The sequence below is a fragment of the Pseudorasbora parva genome, chromosome 17 (genome assembly GCF_024679245.1).
Source record: "Pseudorasbora parva isolate DD20220531a chromosome 17, ASM2467924v1, whole genome shotgun sequence".
Lineage (NCBI taxonomy): Eukaryota > Metazoa > Chordata > Actinopteri > Cypriniformes > Gobionidae > Pseudorasbora > Pseudorasbora parva.
The window spans coordinates 22095198-22115329 of record NC_090188.1 but is presented as its reverse complement, the minus strand read 5'-3'; the positions used below and the strand labels follow the sequence as shown (position 1 = coordinate 22115329).

The 20132-nt window shown below is 36.8% G+C and overlaps 2 protein-coding genes across 2 annotated transcripts; both read left to right on the top strand.

Annotated features, from left to right (window-relative positions):
* Positions 1-2222: 2222 nt before the first annotated feature.
* On the top strand, positions 2223-10189 carry scdb (stearoyl-CoA desaturase b). The gene is made up of 6 exons (XM_067420856.1): positions 2223-2453; positions 2671-2866; positions 4148-4278; positions 4610-4815; positions 5587-5819; positions 8505-10189. The coding sequence occupies exons 2-6, from the start codon at positions 2686-2688 to the stop codon at positions 8702-8704; spliced, it is 951 nt and encodes a 316-aa protein (XP_067276957.1). The 5' UTR covers positions 2223-2453; positions 2671-2685; the 3' UTR covers positions 8705-10189.
* Positions 10190-10331: 142 nt separating this feature from the next.
* wnt8b (wingless-type MMTV integration site family, member 8b) lies at positions 10332-18275 on the top strand. The gene is made up of 6 exons (XM_067420855.1): positions 10332-11840; positions 12256-12289; positions 13700-13838; positions 14490-14615; positions 16115-16257; positions 17227-18275. The coding sequence occupies exons 1-6, from the start codon at positions 11770-11772 to the stop codon at positions 17788-17790; spliced, it is 1077 nt and encodes a 358-aa protein (XP_067276956.1). The 5' UTR covers positions 10332-11769; the 3' UTR covers positions 17791-18275.
* Positions 18276-20132: the final 1857 nt, after the last annotated feature.

Below are 20132 nucleotides of genomic sequence, written 5' to 3'. Positions count from 1 at the left end.
GAACGCACTCACAGTGGGCATGTGAGCATCAGAACATGACCACAGAGCAATGAAAGAAGGTGACCTGGTCTGATTAATCATGTTTCCTTTAACATCACATGGATGGCCAGGCACACTTACCTAAGGAACACAGGGCACCAGGATGCACTATGAGAAGAAGACAAGCCGGTGGAGGCATGCTTTGGGCAATGTTCTGCTGGGAAACATAGGGTCCTGCCATCCAAGTGGGTGTTACTTTGACAGACACTAAGCATTGGTGCAGACCATGTACAACCTGTTATGGAAACGGTATTCCCTGGTGGCTGTGGCCTCTTTCAGCAGGATAATTCTCCCTGCCACCTAGCAAAAATGGTTCAGGAATTGTTTGAGGAATACAACGAGTTTAAGATGTTGACTAGGCCTCCAAATTCCCCAGCTCTCAATCCAATCGAGCGTCTGTGGGATGTGCTGAACAAACAAGTCAGATCAATAGAGGGCCCACCTCACAAATTACAGGACTTAAAGGATCTGCTGCTAACATATTGGTGCCAGATACCAGAGCACACCTTCAGGGCTCTAGTGAAGTCCATGCCTCGACGGGTCAGGGTTGTTGTGGCAGCAAAAGGGGGACCAACAATATATTAGGAATATAATGTTATGCCTGATCAGTTTATATTTGATACATCACCCAGTCTACTGAAGTTTACATTTTTGAATGTATTAATTTAAATTTTCAATTAAAGCTTAATTTAAATTTTCAATTAAAGCTTATTAATTTAAATTTTATTTACTCATGAAGTGTAAGAAACAGCTGTTACAATTTTTACTGCTTTTAAAATTATTTCACATTATGTGTGTAGTGTGTGTATTTATGTATATATTACATATGCTTGTTTGTTTATATATTTATTTTTAAATACTAGCAGACCCCTTACATTATCACTAGGGGGTACTATTGCAACACCCCTCCATCTTGTGTAGTGCTACATACTTGTAAGTGTAGGACAGTCTGTGTATTTATGTATACTTACAGGATTTGTGGTCTAATGGTAGTAAGTATGATCAAGTTGGTTGTGACATAGGACACATTCCTTAAACAATTACAGAAAGTTCACAGTTGAACATATCCACAGAATAATTCAATCATGACCAGTACAATTATGTGCTGTGTAGCCATTTTCATGTGCCATACTCTTTCTCTTTTACCTTGGGCATGGAGTATGACACAATTATGGCTGAGACGGGCTGATGATTTTGATGAAGCAACAAAATCTCCTACTGAACTGGACAAAATAGTAAGTGCACCGATTGAGAAAACATTATGTAAATGGTTTACCTTTTGACCGGATTCACAAGACTGAGCCGTTTTGTGCAGTAGCCTATATCAGTTAATATGAGCACAAAATACAATCCCATTCAATTACAGTAATTTGCTCAGTAGGCTACATTTTGAAATTAGAGCTGAGATCTGGGAAATTATAACCCCTTCCACTGCAAGCACAGATGAACTATAGAGTTGTTGTAATGTTAGCACATAAGTTCCTCTTTTGTAACTGATTTAGCATGAGTGGCTTTTCACGAGAGGAACATGTTGGCTTGTGTTCACCTGTAGGACTGAGTTAGCAACAACATAATCTCATATTCTTGGAGAATATTTGCATTTAAACCACATTTACATACAAACATATTTGTTTTTTAGCATCATAAGACTCACTAGACTACACTTTAAAAAAATGGTTCCAAAATAAGGTTTTCGCAATGGTGCAGTAGAAGAACCAGAGATTCCCCTGAGAACGTTTCAGTGAACATGTCTTAAAATAACCTTTTTTTTCTTAGTGTGAACATTTTAATAATCTAAAGAAACATCATCCAAAAATAAAGACCCTTTTATGCAATGAAAAAGTTTCATGGATTTTAAAGTTCTTAATCAACCATGAATTAAGAACCTTTTCTTTTACTCAATTATATTCATATGCAGAATTATATGTAAATTATATGCTGAAGCGTTTGTGCATAGCCTACACATGATCAATTCTAACTCGAACAGATGGTCATAACAATTAGCCTATGTCTCATTGTTTTGGCAAAATTGATTAAGAATAAATCTAGTATTAAGGAAATTTTGCCGTTTGTGCTAGAAAGGCATACATTTCCTAATTTACTCATGTGGCTTTAAAAGGCACAAGCTTTGTTGTGACCTGATCTGTATCACACAGTGAGAATAAACAGCTGAAACGTTGCCTATCAAAAACCAGCGTTCATGGCGTCCACAACATGAGCATCAGATAACCGGGCAACCAATGAAACTGGAAGGGCAGGATGGCATCCTTTCAGCCGCGCCCAATTGCATCATTTTAAACGAAATCAGAGGCTAAGACACGCAAAAAAAAAAAAATTAAACCGCTCGACGCGAGAACCTGCCTGCTCGAATCAATCAAATTGCGATAATTCTTTATGGTTGTATCGCAAACAAGGTAAGCGCCTAGCAGTTGCTCGAATGCGCGTTTATTTCAGCGCGTGCCTTTTTTGTGGCAGAAGTCACACCCATTTTGTGCAGAATTTAATGGAGCCTATTCATTGTATGCATGGTTTAAGCCAGGCTTTGCCTTTTAAAATATTAGTAATTGAAATGGCAGATGGCTCTTCTTTGTCGACGGTCGTTAAAATATAATCGACTCGTTCTCTTCGCAGGAGACTGTAACGAGCATGAAAGCAATGGCCGAAACGACGACGGAGGATGTTTATGATGATGCTTACGAGGAGAAACAGGGCCCGGTCCCACTACAGATCGTATGGAGAAACGTTTTATTAATGACTCTATTGCACATAGGAGCTCTTTATGGATTGACGATTATTCCATCTGTCTCGTTCTTAACATTCATGTGGAGTGAGTATGTGGCGCTTATTCTGACTCTTTGTAGCAACCTGTTCGTGTGTTTATTAGCCTACGTTTCTGTTTTATGGCCTAATGGTAATGAATAGGGAGACTGGGGAATGTTGTAATATGTAACTCTGTGTTTTCATCAGGTCTATTTATGATACCCCTTTTGCAAAAAAAATTCGAAATTATAACCAATGCAAAGATAGTGCTAATGTTATGATCTACAGCCTATTAAGGTGATTTGTTACTCTAGCAAATATTGATATTTTGCATATTTGTGCATACATTTATTGTGAAACTCAAATGTAGGCCTACTAATATTAATATAACGACCACCACAACCCTCATTTAAACATACATTTAATTCAAAACTGTGAATAAAAAAAACAATCTAGAAATAAACTACATTAAGACAAATATAGGCTGATAATCTTAGGAATGCATAAAAATGTTAGTTATTTTCACAATAATGCTCAGTGAAAGTCTATTTTGCACAATCTGTGTACATTAGAATTTCTTTGGAAAATTATATATGAGTGTTGATTTTAAGTCAAATGAATCTGCTGATTTGTCTTAACATAATTAACATGATTAATAAATCAGACATGTCATTTTACTTTCTTAGCTCAGAGAAGTCCTGTAAATCTTTTACATACAGCCTAACAATGTCTGCTGTCACTTCCTGAGGCAGGTGGCCATTATGTGATTTAACACCTGTAACTGCATAATTGGTGTAACTGGAAAACACTTCCATGGTTTCCCCTTGTTGTTGTGTTGTTGTTACAGATTCAAGTTGAGATCACTCTTCTCAGATATTATCAACAATGTGTCAAAATGTAAAATATGTCAGGCCACTATGTCCTGGCTAAGTTTGTTATGTAGAACAATGTTAAAAAACATTTTGTAAGTATGCGTGAGCGATAGCGAGACAGTCCCGTGAATAACTTGAAATCCTCCCAAAATCTAAACTGGGCTGCACTGTTGTGTACATTTTTGGCATCACAGCAACGCATAATATTGCACCCTGACGAACAAAGAACAATTGCTGTTGAAATAGGCTCTCCATTGTAAATTGAGCGGGGTCATAACAGTGTGGCCTTCTTCACAGTCTGTGGCCTGTTATCCCACATCCCTTGCAGCCTGGTCTGACAACACACAGTGAGACATTCTGTCCTCTCATAGAACAAATTAAGGGCGCACACACCTATAAACACTATAGGAGCTGTGTGTAGTTCAGACTAATTTGTTTTTAAACATTCTTTTCTATTTTCTCTCTTAATGTGACAGCGGGAGTGTGTTTCATAGTAAGTGCTCTTGGAATAACAGCCGGCGCCCATCGCCTTTGGAGCCACAGGTCCTACAAAGCCTCATTGCCATTACGAATCTTCCTAGCGGTTGCAAACTCTATGGCTTTTCAGGTAAAACATTTTTAAGTGGATGAAACAATCTTTCACATGAAATTATGCAGTGTGAATGCAGCTCAGATGAAGATTGCGGTTAGAGTGGTCAAAGATCTGGGCTAATAGGTGTAAACCCCACAAGAGCCGAACGATCATCATTGTGCCCTTCGAGCAAAGCAATTAACCCCAGGACATTCACCTGAGATTTTCCCTGTAATAAGTGTACTGTAAATCACTTTGGATAAAAGCATTTGCCAAATGAGTACTTGTACTTGCTGGATAGGTTTATTACTCTTTTTGCAGCTTTCATTCACTTGAATTCCACTGATGTATTTATATATCCTTTTAGAATGATATCTATGAGTGGGCCAGAGATCATCGTGTCCACCACAAGTTTTCCGAGACTGATGCGGACCCACACAATGCCCGCAGAGGTTTTTTCTTTGCTCACATTGGCTGGTTGCTGGTCCGTAAACACCCAGAAGTGATTGAGAAAGGATGTAAACTGGAGCTCACTGACCTTAAAGCAGATGGAGTTGTAATGTTTCAGAGGAGGTCAGTAAGAAAATGTGAATGGTTCAATTCAGTTTTATAAATCTTCTCAGCTACACTAATGTTCAAAAGTTTGGGGTCAGTTCTTTGCAGTAAATTAATAACATTTCTCAACTACTGTTATAATGTATTTTCGATCCAATAAACGTAGCCTTGTTGAGAAACTTCTTACCGACCTCAAACTTTTGAATGATGGATACTTTTACTTCATAAAATGTTTTCCTTTTTTTAAATAACATGATTTAATGTTGGTTTATTTTGGCTATTAAAAATCATCAGATTTAAATTTTTTGATAACCTCAAAAATGATACAGTTGATGAACAATATCTGATACAATAGCGCTGAATAATTGAATCAGTGGATGAAACCCTGTGAATGTACAAGACTTTGACCCAGGTTTTTTCAGTTCTTATGAGCTAAAAATGATTTTAGTTGAATTATTCATTACACCTCTTACCCTGTCATTAGGAGTGTCCATCTGAACCAGGCTGCATATTTAGTACTATCTAGTGTGGATTAATCAATATCCCTTTCGATCACTTTGAATGATGTCCAACAAAAGTGCTGAGCTTTTTGTTAAGGGTTTAAGAACGTGCCTCATAGAATTGCCAGATCAGATAATGGGAGAATATCTGGTTAGTCAGCATTACAAACGTTTTGTTGTGGTCTAGCTGTGGTTTAACAGCTGTTGTTAATTCAGAAACTCAGAAATACTACAGAAGAACAGCAATCGGAATGTTTGTTTTGAATATCTTACATTTCTCTGTCCCTAGGCATTACAAGTTATCTGTGGTGGTGATGTGCTTTCTCATCCCCACACTTGTACCTTGGTACTTTTGGGAAGAGACTCTTTTGACCAGTTACTTTGTCCCTTGTTTGCTACGATACACTGTGGTCCTTAATGCGACCTGGCTGGTCAACAGTGCAGCTCACATGTGGGGAATGAGGCCATATGACAACAGCATCAATCCCAGAGAGAACAAGTTTGTTGCCTTTAGCGCCATTGGTAAGAACAATGTCTTTTATTTTCCAGCTTAAAGGGATAGTCCACCTAAAAATTAAAATTGTCATCATTTGCTCACCCTAAAGTTGTTCCAAACCTATATACATTTCTTTGTTCTGCTGTTCACAAAGGAAGATATTTGGAAGAATGTTTGTAACCAAGCAGATCTCGGCACCCATTGACTACCGTAGTGTTTTTTCCCCCTAATATGGTAGCCAAGATCTGCTTAGTTACAAACATTCTTCCAAATATCTTCCTTACTTAACATTTAATATTAACAGTATGACCAAACAGATCAACAGTATGCACCATTTAAAAGTTAGGGGACACTAATGTATATTTTGAAGTCTATTATGCTCACCAAGGCTGCTTTTATTTAATCAAAATTACAGTGAAAACTGTAATATTGAGAAATATTCTTGCAATTTAAAATAACAGTTTTCTATTTGAATATATTTTAAATTGGAATGTATTCCTGTCATGCCAAAGCTGATTTTTTAGCAGCCATTACTCTAGTCTTCAGTGTCATGCGATCGGTGTTGGGAAAAGTTGCTTTTAAAAGTAATGCGTTACAATATTCTGTTACTCCCTGAAAAGGTAACAAATTACTTTTGATGGAAAGTTACTTTTGCATCACATTTTCTCACCTAGGCTGTGCTTACTTTTTTTAATAACAAAAAACTAGGTTTTTAAAAATGTAAAGGTCCTTTCACACCAAAAGTTGCATAAATATTCCTCAGACTGAAGGAAATGCAAAGTCACTCCTATACAGGAGAGGTCAGAAAATAAAGTAACTTGTGTTACTTATTTGGGGGGAAAAAACTTGGATATTTTTTTAATTAAAAAGTAATGCATACACTGTAAAAAATGTTATGTGCTATTTACTTTTAAAAAAAAAAGAAAGAAAAAGAAACCACCTACATTTTTTAGTCTGAAACAATGAATTTAATATTTTAGTAAAATGTGCTTATTTAAAGTTTAAAAAAGGGTTTACATTGGAGTGAATGGAAATGACCTTTTTATATTTGGCTTTGAGTTATGTTGTATAATTAATAGTCTATGCTGTTAGCACAGCACAAGCAGAACAAACTTGTTACTGCACTGGCATTAGCAATGTTATTGCTCATTGAACAAAGCAACATGCATCACATTATTAGTATACATGCAGTTATCCACAACTTAACCATAAGATCTACTCTTCCACACAATGGTAATGATCAAAACTTCAACATAAGAGAGACTCTTTCAAAAGTCAAACATAACTGATCATTAAACATTAACAGATGTTTCCCTTCACTCAAAAACACAGAATTTTCAATTAATTTCAATATTAGCTCTCCATTTCCAGCCTTATGCAATGCACGCAGGGAAACTAACAATGGTGTCTCTAAATAAAACTGCACAATTGAGCTAATATTCTTAAAATAAATAGGTAGCCTTTTTCCCCTTCATTTTATCAACTTAATCAGTTCCTCAATTCAAGCAAGAAGTCCTCGCTGCAGCCTGTAGCACGATGACGTACTGGATCAGATCCAACACGTACTGGACGCGCATTGTTTCATTCACAATTCGATGACGTCATATACGCATGCGCAGTAGAGTTTTGGGGACCTTGAATGCACAGGAGAGTTTTGCTGGATAGATAAATAGCCTAATCAAATGGCTCGCGAAAAAATAATGATTAATAACCTGCTCATGCCCTCAGGACACACGTTTTGGATTTTCCCTTGAATGTGTAGGCTACTGGCATTTTAAAGTTCTTTACAGATCGCGTTGCATTGTACCTTGAGGATTAAAATTACAGAGACAATTACTTGACTCCACTTTTCCTTCCACTCATCAGCAAGTATGATCAGAATATATTCAAATTTTAACTGTTTTGCATGCATGTACAGCAAAACTAGGAACATTTAAGCATGACATTTATGAAAAGATGATTTATTCATCAATTAATTACTTAATACTATTTATCAGTACTAAAACTACACAGTTTAGAACATCATCTATATACAATAATGATCATACATTAAGACTAGTGCATTCGCATTATAAATTAACCCAGAGATCAGTAGGCTATGACATTGCCATGACGATCCACCATCCAGTACGTATTGGATCTGATCCAGCTACGTCATCGTGCTACAGGCTGCAGCGAGGGGTGTCTCAATTCAAGCCTCAAAATTGCTTACATTTCCTTATAATTTTTTTTGAAAATGTATCTCTTGGTTTTATTAGTGAAATGTTCTAATTATTTTCTAGATAACACTGAACCACATTTTTTTAAAGAAAGTACATACTGGTACACTATTTTTAATTATCACCTTATAAGACCTATGATTGATTTTTTTTTTAAAGTGTAACTTTACCTTAAAAAGTAATCTAATTATGTAACTAAAGTTACTTGTAATGCATCCCCCCTTCCAACACTGCGCATGATGCTTCTGAAATCATTCTAATAAGCTGATTTGGTGCTCAAAAACATTTCTTAATATTATCAATGTTGATAATATACATTGTTTATATAATATACATTTGTGTGCAAAAACAGTTTGTGATATTTTTTACGATATTATATATAAAACTGTCTGTGATACATTTTTCTGGATTGTTGATGAATAGAAAGAACAGCATTTATTTGAAAAAACCTTATTTTGTATGTACTGATTGGAAATGCAAATTTCATTTCAGGTGAAGGATTTCACAACTATCATCACACATTCCCCCATGATTATGCTACAAGTGAGTTCGGCAGTCGGCTGAACTTGACCAAAGCATTTATCGATCTCATGTGCTTCTTTGGACTTGCCACGGATTGCAGGAGGGTAACTCGTGAGACCATCATGGCCCGTGTTCTACGCACCGGTGATGGCAGTCATAAAAGTGGTTGATTTGATCAGTACATTACAAATAAACAAATAAACAAACAAAAAAAAGTTGTACGCCAACATATACAAAAGCATTTCTTAGTGTGCAGTGAAGATTGATCTGTATACACTCTCATACGAAATAAGAAACTCTAGAGTGTGTCAGGCTAATATGTGTTCTTAAGAATTCTTTCCTTTTCATGACTGTGGGGGATTATTTTTGGAGATGGTAAAGGCCGTAGATTGGGAGGATCATTATGTCTCCGTCTGCCTCAAGAGGCAAGAGGTGGTATTTTACTAGTTAAACAGCCATGTGCCTCATTACAGCCCTCTCTCATGAATAGGTTTCTCTGGCTAAGTTACATTCTAATTAAAAAAATATCCTTCCAGAGAGCTATGCAAGCTGTAAAATTAAGATGACATGCTATTAATTTACTGGCGCTACATTTTCTTAGGTGATAGTTTCTGAAACACCCACTGGTGCAACTTGGACACATCAGTGATAAGTTCTGTTTGGAATAGTTTTGTTAGTACTGACAGTAGCCCTGGCCTATACATTGAAACATCTTCTGGCATTATTGATCATATTTATTGATGATATTATTATTTAAATAAATTATTCTACATGCCAATGCAAATGTCTTCAGATCTGTGGTGCTTATAATGATGAATTTAAGGATGAAAGTGAAATGACCAATTTATCAGAAATTTGTATTCCATTTTCCATATTGCATAGCTCTCTCTCTGGTTTCCATGGCCTCTTGTGGTCCTGTAAAACAGTATCTGGCAAATGTGACCAGGTATATGGTGACTTCTTTTCCACATAATTCATTGAATCATCAAATGACTTATTATGGAAAATATTTGACCAGAAAATATTTTAGAAGAAATGTACCTGTGGGGTTAAATGTATTAAGGTGTACATTTATCCTAGCAGATGTATTCCAGGACATTTATTTGTCCTTACTATATAATCCAAGGATTGGAGTATTTAATTGTCGTCATCAGATAGTATCTTGCCCTTTGCCTTATGGAATAGGGAGATTTTGGGTTAGACTCAAAATTGAAAATGCCAAAATGATGTATAGCATCAGAAGAATTGTTATAAACTTAAGAAGTTTTAAATCTGACGTATCATTTGGGGTGGGCTCTGAGGAATGAATGACAACCTGTAGCTCCCTATATGTTCCTTCTCATTAATGTTTGATCGGTTGTTGGATTTCTCCAACAATCAGAAAAATATTCTCACCAAATGCTATATTTAAAAAAAACACCCATGTTTAGGAAGGAGAGACAAAATTACACTATATTTTACAGCTAAATTATTTATTTATACAGTGTTGACCTTTAATGTCTGGGAGCCTAATGGGCTGGTTGACAAGGAATGTTGTTTGATGTACCATAAACCAAAATTTCTATAAGTGGGAGAGTTTTGCGAGTTGTACCGTGAGTTTTGTTATGAATCAATATTAATCTTTTCTTAATTGAATAAAATGTGTGTACATCTGATTTGAACGTGTAGTGTCAAAAAAATTATTTTTGTCACGCCGATCACAGTGTTTTATTCATAAATGAGTTTAATTTTTAAAGAAAAAATCAAAGTCAATGTGATTCCGATTAATTAAACATTCACAACTGCGCGAAAATTATAGTAGCCTAAGCGTCATGAAGAAACATTTAAAAAACGTTTCAATGGAGCCCTAATTTAAAAAAAAAGAAAAAGAAAAAGAAAAAAAAGTTAGCCTATGAATTTAAACCTTAAAAAAATGAATTAGCCTACTAAACATGTTGGTTGGTATTTTTATTTATATTGCATCTATGAAAATAAGTAGGCTACAAACTTTTGCGAGCACATGCTAAAACCATTAATAGCCTACATTTTAGGTTTAGGCTTATACAGCGTCCATTGAGCATTATTTTACGATAATGAATAGGCCTATATATTTTATTTAATATTTTGGGGGAGGTTGATTTTTAATCTACTCACGTTCAAATAGGCCAAACAGTGGGTTTAGAATATGTGGCAAAATCGCTTTACTTCATATGAAAGCCTTTCAAAGCCTAATCCAAAAACATCCCTCTGGAATCTCCCAAATAACTTGCCTAATCCTACTTTACACAAGAGAAGATACGTGGACGTCAAAGAAGCAGAACCTAAAGGTCATGAAGCGTCAGCTAAGGACTAAACCGAGAGAAAAGGTAAAATAACACTTTAAAAAGAGTTATGAAGTCCTCCCGAAACACACGAAAAGTCGATTGTCCTCCTTAACTACGTTAATTCCAGCTGTTTATTTGAATCTTTTAATTCAGCTCCTCGCGCATGAACCTTCAGAATTGTGCCTTTTTGAAAAAACAAAACAAAAAAAGGTTATTGGTTATGGTGTTGGTATTGGTTGAAATTGGTTATTTTTGCGTCAGTAAAAAAAAGAAAAAATGTAGTCCCAGTCTTGCGGATTCTTTTTTAATTCTAATTAAAAAAATAATAAAATAAAAACTATTTTACTTAAATTCATGTAAGCCTTTATGTGCATTTAACAGGATTTCATCTTATCTTGACTAGGCTAAATGTATTCATAAATTGAATTTAACATGCTTATAAGCCTATAAATTCCTCTCAACGCTACAAATAACATTTGTCTTTTGATCCAGCAGATAATGTCAGTAATCCCTGAGCGTTATCAGCCACTACTGTATCAGCTCCTTTCATGCTGCTCTTGAAATTGAGTTTTAAGGCACAACCTTAGAGATGCCATCCTGATTTCATATTAATTCACTCCAACTGTTAGCACACAGGGAGCTCTTCCCAGCTATTTGTCCTGGAGGAGCCCAGGGTGCCCTTTTGATCATTTCAATCTCTCTCTGGTACAATAGTTCTGATTGGCTGAACGAGTAAGAAAAGGGAAAATCTTTAATTAAGTAGATAATCTCTTGTTGGGATGAGAGGAGCTCCATTTCAGAACCCCCTTGGCTCACACATGAGACCCCCAGCCTCCGAATTCTGGATGTAGGTTATATAGAGCTCTTGCAGACCCCTCTGCTTTCCAAGGTGAATAAAAGTCTGCCAGTCCTCTTTCTCTTTCTCTCTCAGGATGTTCATGCATTTGGAGTTTTATTATTACGCTTTCATCCTGATGGCTCACATGAAGTCTTGCTGCTGTTGGTGAGTTCTGCGTTTTATTTTATTTTAGTCTGGCGATTCTGATTAATTTACCCACTGAGTGTATTTATGTCGACCGTTTGTATCCTGTGCTAATCTCTGGATTGTAAAATAGAGGTGAAACAGACACAACTAATCGGTTTCCAGTCACGTTCCGTGATAAAAAATGCTTTACGACTCGTTTCATTGGTTAGCATGAGGAGAAGAAGCGGTTCTATGTCTTAACGTGCGTTTTGCTATAATTTCCATTTGAAAATGTACTTTTAAGATCAATAGCCTATTTGTATTTAGATAAACTTGATTTAAAATGTATAAACATGATGTTTTGTCAATGTGAAGCTTTAGGCTACTTGTAATTTCAAAGGGAACATATACAAGTTATGGGTCAGCTGACTTAATAGGCTGCTCTATCTTCCAGGTCAGTGAATAATTTCCTGATGACTGGCCCAAAGGTAAGCCAACATCTTTTGTTCTGCTTTGGTGATCTTTATCAGGAGAGAGAAACTTCAAAAAGTCAAAATCATTTATGGATTTGGGTAGTTAATGTTTGATGGTGACCCTGTGATCACAATGCAAGCAAGTGGCAACTCCACAGGTGCTGTATTTCTTGAACATGGTGTATCTTCTTTGTGGATTAGGTATTACTTGCTGCTTGGGGTGGACTGGACCATATAGCTTTCACACACTTCAGCTCATTCACAATGTGAAGTTGTGAGGACTTTTTACTGAGTGGCAAGGGAAGGGGCCTTTGGTGGGTGGTCATCATTAGCAACCCAGCCGCCCGTGAGAGCACTTGTGGTGCTGTCTCTTCTAAACCACTTGAGACATATTAGATTGTATAAACCACAGTTTCACAGCCACATAGACCCTTTTTGTTTACTTTTTGTGTGCATTTCTGATCAATCTCATAGAAGTTTGTACCATTGTGGAACTGCAAGAAAACAAAAACAGAAAGAAAAAATAAATATCTAGCAAACATACATTTAGACCACTGTGGAACCATAGGGAAATATTTACATTTAATATTTAACATATTTAAAACTTTAATATCATTTCTAAAAATCTAATTAGACATAATGTGGCCATTTTCGTGCTTTTTAAATTTTTAGGTAACACTTTTCTATAAGTACTTATTTGTTAACATTAATTAATGCATTACACTGACTCTAAAAAAGCTTTGCTGTTTTAACCCAAATTTGGATCAAATATATAATTGTTGAGTTGTAAATTGAGTTGAAAAATTCAACTTAAAATTTAATTTAAGTTAGGTTTGTCCACATTTGAACCAAATTTGTGTTAAAATAACCCAGCATTTTTGGGTAACTTACCATGAGAAATATGTTTGTTAATAAAATAAATTTTACATTGTTTGTTCATGTTATTTCACAGTGCATTAACTAATGTTAACATATACAACATTTGATTGTAATGATGTTATAGTAAATGATAACTTTAAGTTTATAATGTTAATGTAATAGATTAATAAATGCATGTAGAAGAACTGTTTAGCGTTAGTTCATGTTAACGAATGACGTTAACTTATGTTAACAAATAAAACCTTATTTTAAAGTGTTACCTTTATAATTAAAAAGCTAGAAAATTACTCTATAATAATACTTTTACAAATTGTATTAATGTTTTAAATAAATTAAATGTTGAATTCAAAGATTTCACTATTGTTCCACTACAATTTTTAAATATCATAATTTAATAAATTAACATACAGGTGCATTTATATATGAACTGTGCATGCTAAGAATAAAAAAAACGATAATTTTTAGTCACAGTTTTTTTTTTGCCACCACTTCATAGTGAGTGTGTATTTCATCCCAAGTCTTTTTCTGTGGTTTGCATTGTTTCAGGCCTACTTGATCTACTCCAGCAGTGTGGCCGCAGGAGCTCAAAGTGGAATTGAAGAGTGCAAGTATCAGTTTGCGTGGGACCGCTGGAACTGCCCGGAGAGGGCTCTTCAGCTCTCCACCCAAAGTGGACTCAGAAGCGGTGAGAACTATGACCTCTGTTGATGATGTTTTATATATATTGTGCTTTCAGATCTCTAAAATGCACACATTTGAATAGAATAAAAGTGCAAGAGTGTGTGTTATGTATATTATGTGTTTAGGGACTTAAAGCTCATCTGTATCAATCATAGAAACATCTCTTAAAACAAACACAATGATCCTGTTTAAAATGTTGATGTGCCTGAAAACACTGCATTCTTGAGTCAATTAAACCTGGTCTGTTAATAGGCAAGTAGAAAAGCCACCAAGGGGATATTGTGCGTCAGAATGAGTGAGTGAAATGGACGCCCTCTCAAGTCAAAGGGTGTGGGTCAAAGGTTTACTTCAGACTCCTTTCATTAGGCATTCCTTAAGTGCCGAAGAGAGGACCTGTCGCAGTCCAGTGCCGACCCCAGAACGACAATACATGTATATGAGAGCAGACCAACAGGGCTATTCTCTGTTTGATGCAGGAGAAATAAGAGTCAAAAGCCATCCCTACTGAGATTATCATGATTAACTCAGGATGTTAGTAAAAAAAGTAGATGCTCTTGTATTTTACCAGCATACACAGAACTTGGTATTTCATAGACCAGATAAATAAAATGCCATTTCCACAGAATATTAATTTCAATTTTGTTTCTAATCGCAGCAAACCGAGAAACAGCGTTTTTCCATGCCATCAGCTCTGCTGGAGTCATGTATACCCTCACCAGGAACTGCAGCCTGGGGGACTTTGACAACTGCGGATGTGATGACACCAGGAACGGCCAGCGAGGTGATAAACTAAATCTCAACATAGCTGGAAAGTCTATTAACATTAAAGGAATATTCTGGGTTCAATATAGGCCAAGTATGTTAACATAATTGTAATGTAGAATATCACTTACTAACCTTTTTGTGTGAAATTATATTCAGTTTTACAACTTTGTTCTGATGAAAATCGAAAACAACCATAGGAATGATGAGAACAACATTACAGCTCAAATGAAACCGTTTTCACAGAAGAATTAATGTATACAATACCATTTGAAAGTTTGGTGTTCGTAGGATTCTCTTACGCTCACTATGGCTGCATTTATTTAATAAAACTAAATAAATGTAAAATATTGTGCAACTGTTTTCTTTGTTTTAAAATGTAATTTAATCCTATGAAAGCAAAGCTGATTTTGCAGCAATATTACTGCAGTCTTCAGTGAGACTGAAATCATAGAATGATGAATTGATGCACAAGAAGCATTTTTTTCTTATTATAAGTAAGGATATATTATATAAAATTCATTCTGCTTAATAGTATTGTGGAAACGACGATGTATCTCTTCCATAATTCTTTGATGAATATACATTTCACAAGAACAGCATTTATTTGAAATAGATATATTTTGTCTTTACTGTTACTTTTCAATAATTGAATGCATCCTTGCTGAATAAAAGTATCGATTTCTAAAAATCTTACTTAACCCAAACTTTTGAGTTATTCCATAGTGTATAAATTATAGTTATTGCTCTGTGGAATACTTGATTCTGATTGGTTAATCACACCATCCAGCGGTTATGTTATTCCCGGTTATAACAACCGGTAAAAACTGATAACAGGCTCATCTGGGTAACTGAAGTCGGAGCTTTATGCTTGCTAGGAATGTTTTTTCCTTGTGGAAGTTTTTGCGTTTGATGAGCTAATGAAATATTAAAACTCAAATCAATATTTTGTGTACAGTTATTCAATTATGTCATCCGGTATCACGCTTCCGCTTTCTCGTTTCATACAAACGCTGCTGCTGAGATTTTGCGCTGATTGTTTTGTTCATTGTAATGGATTAAAAGATAACAAACAGGCATCTCAAATCAATATATCTTATCCCCATAATTACTCATGTGTAAATACCGCTTTCCTTGTAATAAGTTGTATGACTGTACCGGATCTTTTAAATGTCTATCTGGTTTGAACTTGACGCCTGCTAGCACCTGCTTTCTCCCTTGGAAGCTTTGTGTTTAAAGAGCTAATCATATATTTCAACTAAGATTAATATGTCTAATGTCTTAATTATTTACTGATTTGTAATAAGTTGGATAATGTACATAATGTTAATGCAGAATAAACCCCGTCAGGGTGATGCAAAACCTCTCCGTTTCTCGTCATACATGGACATTATCCCTATATAATTATAGATAAGCTAAAAAATTGCTCTTAAATTCTCTAATTATTGGCCCCAGGCCTACTTGTCACAGAACTGTTCAATTTAATCTAGCAAACACATCATTCTGTTGTCATCCCAGGTGGTCAGGGATGGCTGTGGGGAGGCTGCAGCGATAATGTAGGATTCGGAGAGGCGATCTCCAAGCAGTTTGTGGATGCGCTGGAAACCGGACAGGACGCACGAGCCGCCATGAACCTGCACAACAACGAAGTAGGACGCAAGGTATATGAAGTCATCTGGGCTGGTTGCGGCCTAAAATTCAGGCATGTCTGTTGGCCACCAACAGCTTGCAGAGTGGCTTTTGAATAATTTTTCAGTGCTTCTAATGATAGCTTACCACCCAAGAGTTTCATTCACAGCCCCATAAGCAAGGTGCCACTCGTTCTCCCAATAGAGTGTGCGCTGTACCAGAAGGGCCTATTTACAGCCTGTGAATGTCTTTTATGACGAGGCCTTAACTTGAGATTCTTGGGATCAGTGGTGCAAGCTTAATTAGACGACCTAGGGGTCCGCACACTGCAAAGGTTCTGTATTCTGTTGCTTCCCAAATAAGTGTTTAGTTTTATTCTTGCAATAAGGATCTTACGTTTATGTTGGTCTTTGTTGTACTTGAGAGAGCCACGGGGATCACAGCCATGTGGCTCAAGTGCTCTTTGTTTATCCTGTCTTTGCCCCGTCTGCAGGTTTTGTCAATTCATTGGCACCTGGAGCATCATTGTAACTGAAAAAATGTGAAAGAATTCTTTTTCACTTCCTCCTCAATGGACTTGCCACTGGGTCTGCCTATGACAGAAAACATGTTGACAATGGCTATGCAAAATAAATACACCCCTTTCCTGCGCTTAACAATCTAGCTCGATGTGAAACCCTGATTCTGCGTCTTACGCCGAGTGAATGAGAAAAGAGGCGTTCCTTTTTAGAGGACAGCTGTTTGTTTCAGCCGAAGTCAGGAATTCTTGTACGACCACCAAGAAAAGAGAAATCCCCAGACTTGAACCTTGAACCGCTTGCTCTTAACTCACAGTTTCCTTCTGCTTGTTTAAGTGGATGTATAGGGTGCCTACTAAAGAGCGCATTGTATATTTCGACTGATGAGTTCAATCCTAATTAGAATGTTTTGAAACATGAACATTTTCCTCTAGAATGCATGAATGAGTACGTTCTTTAACGTGAGATCCTCTCTTCAACCAGGCAGTGAAAGGAACCATGCAGAGGACGTGCAAGTGCCATGGAGTGTCTGGCAGCTGCACCACTCAGACCTGCTGGCTGCAGTTGCCGGAGTTTCGCGAGGTGGGCAACTACCTAAAGGAGAAATATCACAGGGCCGTAAAGGTGGACCTGCTACGCGGCGCGGGGAACAGCGCGGCCGGCCGGGGGGCGATCGCGGAGACCTTCAGCTCCATCTCTCGTAAAGAGCTTGTGCACTTGGAGGATTCCCCCGACTACTGCTTGGAGAACCGCACTCTGGGCTTGCCGGGCACGGAGGGCCGTGAGTGCTTGAGGAAGGGCAAGAATCTGAGCAAATGGGAGAAGCGTAGCTGCAAGCGGCTGTGCGGAGAGTGCGGTCTGGCTGTGGAGGAACGCAGGGCCGAGACCGTGTCCAGCTGCAACTGCAAGTTCCACTGGTGTTGCGCTGTGAAATGCGAGCAGTGCCGCAAAACTGTCACAAAGTACTACTGTGTGAAGAGGACCAAACGGGTCACGAACGACAGTGCCAGCCGCAGGAAAAGCTATCGTTTGAAGAAGAAGCACTAGAGATGTCCTGAACTGTTTCGCTACGGTGGTCTAGAAGCTAAGCAGATGATATTGTCTCAGAATACACCCCGAGCTTAAGAATAAAGTGACCCGAATGCTTTAATGGACACCTAGATCTCCAGATCTGATACTTTAAACATATTTGATCTGTATTATTTCACATAAGCAATTCAAAATGACTCCTGTATACATTGTAAGATAGCACTGAACACCGCATCTAACCAATATATAGCACAATAGACTGTGAATAACCTTTTCATTCACCAACAGTGATGTACTTTGATGGATAATTTATTGGAATGGTCATTTTTAAAGGAGTTTTGAATTCACGATTCAGGCCACTTCTCCAGCTGCCATCAGAATCATTTCTTGCCTAATGTTTTCCTGCCTGTTTTTATTTTTATTTTATTTTAGCATTCTGATAATAGTATTATCCTGATACTGTATATGAACTGTAAATAAGAGGAAGCACTTTGTATATTGTTAATTTATTGCACAGATACTATAGTGCTGTTTTTCTATGATAGTTTCTTTCTATGTGTTTTTCTACTTTGCTTTCATAATTAAAATGATGTAATAGATATCCTCTTTTAATGTTTTAATTCATTTAGGTTAGATTAAGCCACTTGTTGTTTGTTTAGCAAAACATCCTCTGCTCATCCTCTGCTTTTGCTCTGAAATAATGTGCTTTATAATAATAATAATGACATTTTAACCATAAAAAAATGAAAGACCATATCATAAATCACCAGTATCCCAGTCCCACACATTGTAAAATTTAATTATTTACCGCAAACTGTTGGTCAGACCTAATGATTTCTTTGTCTTGGGCATATATAACCCTTTTCTTTCTGTATTCTTCAGCTTGATGTCACATAACCCTGGGGCAAAGAGACAATGAGAGAGAGCATTTAATTATAGTCTTCCTTCCTTCACGCCTCTCTCAATTTCTTCTTCACAAATGCCCCCTTTTCAGTCTTGGTAATCCTCAAAGCACTCCCAATGTTTTTGCGCTTGGATGTTTCTTTACTGTTTAAGACTAGTTTAATTAACTTTGTAGAGACAGAGGGAAAACATGAACCAAGTCGCCCCACAAATCATCTAGCATCTAATTTTGTATGCTAATCTCCTTTTTCATGCCACCATCTCAGGAGAAAAAAAAAATGTTGGGAAAATTTCATGTAGCCTGTGTTGGGCTTCCTGTGGATGTTTTATTCCAGGCCCACCTATTTGGCTCTTTTCAGTCCTCTAGGGCCTTCCTTTGCTCGATTTAACAATGAATGGCGAGCTAATCAGCTCCCTCGGAAATGCACTGCTGCTGAAGACGCTAATCCCTCTCTCCTCCTCCTTCAATGGGCTGTCGCCTTCAAAAGGACTTTGGGAAAAGGCTTTGCATGGATTCACACTGTTTGCTGAATAGAAGTTAGTTCAAGTATTGTACCCAAACAAGTAGGGTTTATAAACAAATACTTGCCAGCTACCGTCCCATCTGCAGAAGTGCCAACCCTACAGTAAAACACAGTGACAAAACTGGCCCTTTAAATGTTGACCAAAAAAAAAAAAAAACTAATTAAAAGTCTATTTATTGGGGATAGCTTTTCTGATGCGCTTCTCTTTGCTGTGTTTTCAATTTACGAAAATCAAGATTACAAAATACAAACTCTTCTTGACACCTTGCTAATTATGAATTAAAGTGAATTCCTCCTACAATTTACACCATGCAGTTTGTAAGGTTAGACTCACTGTTATGGAGATATTAAATTGAAATGTGTATTTTGATATTCACATTCAAATTTCATTTTATCTTTAAATTAATCAAAGCAAAGTTAGCATAAAATAGACACGGACTGGAAATCGACAACAAATTCCCACAGCATTTTATGTTCTCTTTGTTCAGATCTGTCTTGCTTAGAAATGATATAGAAAAAATTACAAAACTAAAAAAATAACATGCATATTATGAATTAATTCTTGTCAAGCTATGAAATCAAATATAAAACAGGACTAGTAAATTAGCCAAGCTTAGTGTTAAATTGGCCCCAAAGGCATGGTTGAAAAATCAAGCCCCAGTTGATTCAACCTTAAACCCTACTGCTAAACTTCCGTTTTATATTTGTTCACGTGAAAGTAGGGTCACGACTGGAAGGTTGGCCTTGCCATGGATGATTTGCAGTGAGGCTTGAGTTTGAGGTGGCTGAGAGTGAGGTGACATACTGGAAGAAAACAAGATTAGACTTTGTCATGTTTGGCATGCACCATGTCAGCTTGTTAATACACAGGAATGCTGAGATGTGCTCAGAAACAGTTCTATGTAGAAATGTGCTCATTTATTAAAGGGTTAC

What these genes read in the sequence shown, in the direction of transcription:
- scdb (XM_067420856.1), top strand. Translation starts at nt 2,686, where the DNA reads ATGAAAGCAATGGCCGAAACGACGACGGAGGATGTTTATGATGATGCT. An exon ending in GTTGTAATGTTTCAGAGGAG is followed by an intron (nt 4,816 to 5,586) that starts GTCAGTAAGAAA and finishes CTCTGTCCCTAG; the next exon opens with GCATTACAAGTTATCTGTGG. An exon ending in TGTTGCCTTTAGCGCCATTG is followed by an intron (nt 5,820 to 8,504) that starts GTAAGAACAATG and finishes ATTTCATTTCAG; the next exon opens with GTGAAGGATTTCACAACTAT.
- wnt8b (XM_067420855.1), top strand. Translation starts at nt 11,770, where the DNA reads ATGTTCATGCATTTGGAGTTTTATTATTACGCTTTCATCCTGATGGCT. An exon ending in TCCTGATGACTGGCCCAAAG is followed by an intron (nt 12,290 to 13,699) that starts GTAAGCCAACAT and finishes GCATTGTTTCAG; the next exon opens with GCCTACTTGATCTACTCCAG. An exon ending in CACCAGGAACGGCCAGCGAG is followed by an intron (nt 14,616 to 16,114) that starts GTGATAAACTAA and finishes TTGTCATCCCAG; the next exon opens with GTGGTCAGGGATGGCTGTGG.